General features: G+C 35.5%; 1 protein-coding gene across 1 annotated transcript; it reads left to right on the top strand.

Moving 5' to 3' along the window:
* The first annotated feature begins 4,365 nt into the window (after positions 1-4,365).
* LOC128211726 (uncharacterized) lies at positions 4,366-5,634 on the top strand. The gene has a single exon (XM_052916755.1). The coding sequence runs from the start codon at positions 4,366-4,368 to the stop codon at positions 5,632-5,634; it is 1,269 nt and encodes a 422-aa protein (XP_052772715.1).
* The last annotated feature ends 2,547 nt before the right edge of the window (positions 5,635-8,181 follow it).

Below are 8,181 nucleotides of genomic sequence, written 5' to 3'. Positions count from 1 at the left end.
CCGAGGTTCCAGATAAGTTTTCGTATGTTATAAAATATAGCTCCATAATTTTGTAATTATTTGGGTATTCAACAAATGAAATGAGTATTTCTAAGAATGATACTGCATGGGTTTGATTTAATTGGGTATCAACATAACAATCTAAAAGTATTTGTGATGAAATTCATGACCATGCATTTACAATCTTTAGATGATTATGTTAATATTTCATCACTATACTCACAAAATGTAGCAAGCCGAAAGTCTTTCAACGCTTTTAGCGCTCCAAGTTACATGATTATTTTTGCATATTGGTCTAGTAATAAATGCATTTACGCTCAACCAATCTCAACAAAGATGGATGGCATTGCAATTAAAGAACGATGTACAATAAAAAGTAACAAGATTCAAAGGTTTTTTCAACTGATAACATGAATCGGAAAAAGGTTAAGAAATTACGGAATCCTTTAAGGGCTACTCCGGCCCATACCTCGCTTTACTAATTTCCCATGAAATGTGTATAGGAAAACTTTTGTATTTTTATTTGAAATTCGATAACAAAGATGCAAGATTTGACATTTACTTCGGTGCATCTTTTTATTGTTGCATCTGTGCATCTTTTTTACCTAGAAATTTACGTATATATAGAACTGTACAAATAAAACAAAATGCTGAGTTTGATCTTTACTTCGGTGTATTTTTTTAAAAAATCTGTGTCGAGAGTTAACACGCGATGTTTATTGTTGCAACGGTGCACCATTTTCATTGAATGGAGGTTTTACTATAAATAATCTTAAAAGTCTTTAAAAATAAAATAAAAACTAAAGCCTGACACGTGTTTGATATTTTGGCGCTTGTCTCTTAAATGTAATGGATTAAAACAGATTGAGCTGTATTCAAATGTTCCTGTATTGTCATGCAATTTAACAGGTCGTTGTCGTTCATCATTTTGTTTTAAGCCTTGATGCTGTGAAAGCTAGTTCTGCATTAATCAGTCAGCCGCTAAAATAATGTTGCTTTTCGAAGTCTTGTTATCGAAGTTGATTTACAGCTGAACTCCAATTCGTCTTACAAAGTATTACAGTAAACCTGGTCCATTGAGACGCTTTATATATACGTAAGTGAAGTGAAGTAAAGATATGTAAACTGTTTTAGAGAGATACGTAAGCCGTTTTAGAGGGATACGTAAGTCGTTTTAGGGGGATAGGTAATTCGTTTTAGAGAGTTACGTATGTCGTTTTAGAGAGATATGTAAGCCGTTTAAGGGGGATACGTAAACCGTTTTAGAGAGATATGTAAGTCGTTTAAGAGAGATATGTAAACTGTTTTAGAGAGATATGTAAGTCGTTTAAGAGAGATATGTAAACTGTTTTAGAGAGATACGTAAACCGTTTTAGAGAGATATGTAAGTCGTTTAAGAGAGACACGTAAACTGTTTTAGAGAGATACGTAAGCCGTTTTAGAGATATACGTAAGTCGTTTTGGAGAGATACGTAAACCGTATTAGAGGGATAAGTAAGTCGTTTTAGAGAGATACGTAAGCCGTTGAAGAGAGACACGTAAGCCGTTGAAGAGAGATACGTAAGTCGTTTTAGAGAGATATGTAAGTCGTTTTAGAGAGATACGTAAACTGTTGTAGAGAGATACGTTGACTGTTTCAGAGAGATACGTAAGCCGTTTAAAAGGTATACGTAAGTCGTTTTAGAGAGATACATAAGTCGTTTTAGAGAGATACGTAAACCGTTTTAGAGAGATACGTAAGTCGTTTTAGAGAGATACGTAAGCCGTTTTAGAGAGATACGTAAGCCGTATTAGAAAGATACGTAAGCCGTTTGAGAGAGATACGTAAGCCGTTTTAGGGGGATACGTAAGTCGTTTAAGAGAGATACGTAAGTCGTTTTAGAGAGATCCGTAAACCGTATTAGGGAGAGATACGTAAGCCGTTTTAGAGAGATACATAAGTCGTTTTAGAGAGATACGTAAACCGTTTTAGAGAGATACGTAAGTCGTTTTAGAGAGATACGTAAGCCGTTTCAGAGAGATACGTAAGCCGTTTTAGAAAGATACGTAAGCCGTTTGAGAGAGATACGTAAGCCGTTTTAGGGGGATACGTAAGTCGTTTAAGAGAGATACGTAAGTCGTTTTAGAGAGATACGTAAGTCGTTTTAGAGAGATACGCAAACCGTTTTAGAGATATAAGTATGTCGTTTGAGAGAGATACGTAAGCCGTTTTAGGGGGATACGTAATCCGTATTAGGGAGACATGTCTGTCGTTTTAACAGCATGCAAACATAACACGTGTGCACCCTCTATTCCACCGAGCAAATGTCTTTGGAAACACTTTTAAAAGGCGTCTAAACCCTTTACCCTGCTTGACCATCAATCCATCATACTGAAACAGACCCAGGCTATTTCTTAGCATTGACAATTATCAGCTGTTAGAACATCTGATATATTTCCAAGAAGCTAAATTTAGGATGATATGATTGTTTTTATTTGTATATGCCTTTAAAGTAGGTTTAAGGTTAGAACCCGACGCTATGAATATAATTAATTTGGTATGACCTTACCTCTTAAGCACTTACCTAATTAAATACTTATTATACGCTCGTTTGAAATCACTTGTCGTATGTACATGATACAGAAACGTTACACTGCTTATAAATGGACCACAACACTTGAACACGTAAACGTGCTAAATCATTTTATTTCCTAGACTGTAGCATTAACATCAACAACTTATAACCATGCATAATCGTGCTCATAATCATAACGGTCTGCTCACACTTAGATAAGAGTATTCGCGATTCTGTTCAATTATTTTCTTCTGACGGTTTTTGATGTAATGAAATCGATGTCATGCTTTGCAATATATCAAATACCTAATCATTTCGAAAGTTATATATTTGACACGGGGAATAACATCTTACAATATTTCAAACGCAGTTTGAAACATTATAATAATTTAAATAATGAAAAAGAATGATAACAGTCTTTACAATACAGTCTACATTTTCAGCCAATGACATTGCAGATAGGATAAAAATAAGTTCTATGCTTTAAATTTAAGAAGATTCCAACATTCGCGTGTGTTTAAAAGTCCACCGATTGCCATTCATCAGATACACACACCCTGTGTCAGATGTTGCGTTGGCCATGTATCAGCCAATGAGGTTTTAATCTGAGTCAGTTACATCACCTGAAGTAATATCTTAATGATTAGAAAGGGCTCGTTGGCTACGCTCATTCTGCCCATTCTGAATCATTAAGAATTTACTTCATGTCATTTTAATATTACATAGACTGTTCCTTCTAAGGAATGTTATTTTTAAGTTCATTTTATTCTTTTATTTGATTACTTTCCATATAAGAGGATTGGTATGTATTCTATAACCCAAGAGTATCCGAAACTAACGTAAGTATCATGCTTAATCAAGTTATATCATAAACATGCTATTCAGTTGTGATCTATCAACTCTCACATTGCCTAGATTATAAAATGTTGCATACATAGAATATATGAATTTACAACAATCGATACAGGCACCGGAAGCCATCTTCAGTAAACCGTAAAACTTGTCATCATTTAATATAGATCTGCAGCAATTTGTAATTATCATTACAGTTGCTAGAAGCTAAAACCCGTCCACGACATATTGTATACTCATATAATACGTCCCAATATCCTTCTTTTATGTATTGTCAAGCAAAACAGCACGATAACTATCTGTTCGGGGACAGGATCAGCTGGGTAATTACTGTAAACGATATCTGACGGTATCGGGAAAATGACTATAATGACTTCTTACGCTGTGCTATTCGGGAATAATTTACCATTATATAATAACTCACATTCTAGAAACGGTTATTCGCAATATTTGGACACTAATAGAAGAAGTGCATGCTCTTATGCCTTAGTTTCAGGAAATCTCTTCGAGCTAGACAGTGGTATGTCTCGTTTATATTGTGATTACAACAGGCTTGAAAAGCGCAAGTATTTTCTCGACGGATAAATTGTGTCTTATCTAGCAAAATTTCTCAATTAGATGCCATTTATAAACTATCATTACCAAGGCAGATTCTTTCTAAGATGGAATTATGTCAATTTGCTAAAGCGAGCCACAGAAAGAGTCGTTTTACAGATCGATCAGTGTTTCACTTAACTGTTATTTACGTGCCGTAGAATCAAAGAGAGAGGATTACGGTAACAAGGTTTTGTGTAACAAGTGCGTGTCTGGATATTTATGTTCTACAATTGGACTCAAATACGCTTAAAACGGAATCTATCAATTGTTTATAACCTTAGTGCTCCATTAAACCTATTTATTTTGGTAAATACAAACAAAATTATTTCGAAGATCACGTATTTTGGTGCAAGGTGTCAGAATGGATGAACCAGGAGAAGTAACGTTGTTATATTTTAAGGACCTATTCCCGGACTGCGAGGAAATGCACTCGCTCATATTCGGGATCATTACGCCTATACAGGCGGCGCTAGTTACTGTCGCCAATATTTTCATCGTGATCCTGTTTACTAAGCCGCATATCCGGTCGCGAACCACATGCCTCCTGACCCTCATCGCGCTGGCTGACATGCTGTCCATCGTGTCGCCCACATCTATCTACATCTGGCTTTTCACTCTCGATAGCGACAACAACCGTCGCGCAGTCCCTTTCCGCTTCTGCATCTGGACGATTGCGTTTGTGGATATTTTTCAGGATATGTTTAACGCAATGTCCCTTTGGTTCACTGTTCTGTTAGCGTTTATGAGGCGGAAGTGTTTACAATCTCCATTTGCGGCCAAGTGTTCACACAGATATCGTCACGTCATTGGCTATGTTTCAGGAGTAGTGTGTTTAGTTCTTGCAGTTCACATACCGTCGTTTTTGATTTTCGACGCCATTCCTTTGAACGGTACGTTCATCGATGTAAACGTAACGGATGTCATGTGTGGATTGAAAGAGCGTAAATATAGCATTCCACGAAAGATCCATCTATGGATGGAACTATTACTTGATTCTCTCATTCCATCATGCATTCTTCTGTACCTGACAATTAGCATTCTATGGGTTTTACGTAAAGCAAAACAAAGCCGGTCTTCACTACGTTCCCATTCCTCCGTATACCGACCCAACGGGGTTCCAGACGACAGTGAAAACGAGGGCGTATTTGTGAAACTAAAAAATGTCCAGTTCCGTCGACGGAAATTTCGGGAACATACGAGCATTGACTCCGCCTTTGAAAAGCTTGACCGGGAGAGCAGACGAACCTCGTGGCTTATATTTGTTGTGGCTACCTTAATCTCCACCCACGAGCTACCCATGGCACTAATAAGAGCGTACAAACTCGCAGTACACATGCACGAGACGCTTCCGTTGGTGTTCTTCGGTTGCTGGTCGGCTTTATTTACGCTGTGGCAGAACACCATATATCCGCTCACGTTTTTCATATACGCACTGATGAGTGCCAACATCCGGTCAGAGATTGTGCGAGTCTTGACCTGTAAATGCCTGTTTTCCGGCGAAGAGATGTCGGCAGGGAATGCTCCGACAGTTAAAAGGGTGTTGTTAAGCCCGTGTTCTGTAAGAAAATCGCTGAGCAAGGGATTAAGCAGAGCCAATGAAGAAACAGTTGGTATGTCTAGTGAAAGCTGAAAATAAAATACAGTTGGCCTGACGTTCGTGAATATTTTGAATATATAATTCACTGTACACAAATGTAAGCGATTTATTATTTATTTATTAAGACATGTGACTGATAACCTCGCATTTACAAATATGGAAACACAAATTGTTTGACAGAAGCAAGATTTTACCTCATATAATTCGTCATATTTTCATTTATTGATTTTCAGATTCCTATTGTCATTAATGATAGTAAAGAGGTGCAAAATGAAAAAGGGACAGTAAAAAAAGTATATTGGCCGTCTTGTTATGCTGTTTTACACACAATACTTTAAATACAATGCCTGAAAATACTAACGAATTAAAAATCTTAATTGAGATTGTTTAAGCGTAAATGCATTTTTACTAGATCAATACGCATTAAAAATACAGGTGAAATCAAATGAATATTACTGATTGCTTAAATAAATGTTAAAATGTTCGCAAAGCAAGCCATGTATAGGTACAAGCACTGATCAATGCGGAACTAGCTTTCAGATACTTAGTTTTCAAATATTCTCAATCTCATCATCAATTAGTTCAAACTAGAGTATAAGCGAAGACCAACACTTGTCTGTTATTTTTGGTTTCAGTAAAATGGGATATAGCTCGACCACAATTAAGAATTAAGTTATGGATCTAGCTATAACTTTGCGAAAATGTGTAAAAAAATTCAATTCTCTTGAACGCATAAGTTATGGCCAGGGTTAGCCCAATAGATCGAGACTAACCGAACAAGAGCTGTCACATAGACGGTGTGCGTGCTCGACTTTTACACCGCTGTTAAGTTTGAAGACTGCTAAGGTTTTGTGAAACATGCATAGATCACTATAAAATTAGAGGACATCCAAATCCTTTAAAGTTAAAAATAAGGGGCAAAGTTGCATTGTATGAAGGTAGAGTTTTCATAATTAATTGTATAAGTTTCAATGCAATTGATGAAGTTGTTGCAGTGTTATTGTTTACATGCAAAGCCTTAAGCAAAATTTCTAAATCGAATAAGAAAGGGGCAAAATTTGGATCATATGCAAGTAGAGTTATCTAACTTGATTAATGAAGATGGTTGGATGATTGGTACCCTTGTACAAAGTTTCAGTGAAATAAATGACTTAAAGTGACACCTTGTGATATTCAAAATAAATACATGGACATGTATAACAAACATTTTGAGTGATAAACTCTGAACTACTTACAAAATAATGCATTTATGGAAAATATTAATTACTGATATCAAGATTGTAACCATATATTTACACCTCAACTTCCATTTCTTAAATGAACTGCCTTTCGGCAATTGCGTTCATCAATCATGGCTCCATCATATATGTCAGAATTAGTAACAGTTTCAGACAATAATGTATATATGCTAAGATCAATGGCACACAAAGATATTGTTTTACAAACTAGACCTCGTACTAATTATATGAAAGCATCGTTTACATATTACAGCAGAATTGTTTGGAATAATATACCTTTGGAAATACGAGAATCAAAAAACTTTAATACGTATAAAATAAAGGTCAAACAGTACCTCATAGGAAACTTGTGATTATACAAATTGTGATGTTTTATTCATAATTATATTTAACTGAGAGTATCTGTCTAATATTGATTCAACATCATCATCATGTCATCATATGCATCATTATCGTCAGCATCAACAGCATACTTATAATCATCATCATCATCGTCATCGTTGTTAGCATCGTCTTCATGTTTGTTTTATGATTATTTGCCATATTTTCATTCTGTTTCAGAGGGCCATATCGAAAATAAGATTCTGTAGTTTTGTACATGATCTTAATATGTCACCTTCTTAAAATAAAGATATTATTATTATTATTATTATTATTATTATTATTATCAATGAACGCAACATCTTCGGATATGTTCGGATCGTAATTCATTGCATAACTATATACATGAAAGCGATTGATCTTGTTATTGGTTGTATTGTGTCTGCAGGTCCCGTAAAATATAGATCAACATTTTTAAGTGTTAGTTGATTATACTTTAAATATATTGGTACCAGAAGTGTTTCAATTTTACGTTTTAAAGTGATTTCAAGTGGTTGATCTTTTCCCGCGTTATTGTGACGTCATTTGAAAAAAATGTTTCCGGTTATAGTCGGGTCGTTCTATTTACAAAATGGGTAAGAACGGATTACTGAAAGGTTTTCTTAAATGAAATGAAGTATTTTTTTAACAATTCTTGAATGAAATAATGCACTATTGGTGTAAATATAAGGAATGAATTGCGGGGTTGATGTCATTTTCGGGGATATGAACGCAATTGGGTTGGTCAAAGTACGCGTGGAGTCCTTCGGACTCCACACACATTGACCAACCCAATTGCGTTCATACCCCGATAATGACATCAACCCCGCAATTCATTCCTTAAATATTTCATAGCTGAAAACGAGAAAATATTAAATCATTGATGAGGGCTAATTTTTTTACTGTAATCTACTTTCATAAGGTAGAAATACCGTATTTCCTGCATCTTTCTTTCAAATGTAACTCCGTATTCCTCATAAGA

Source organism: Mya arenaria, chromosome 12 (assembly GCF_026914265.1).
Source record: "Mya arenaria isolate MELC-2E11 chromosome 12, ASM2691426v1".
NCBI lineage: Eukaryota > Metazoa > Mollusca > Bivalvia > Myida > Myidae > Mya > Mya arenaria.
The sequence above is the reverse complement of the archived record's forward strand: the minus strand, read 5'-3'. Positions and strand labels throughout refer to the sequence as shown.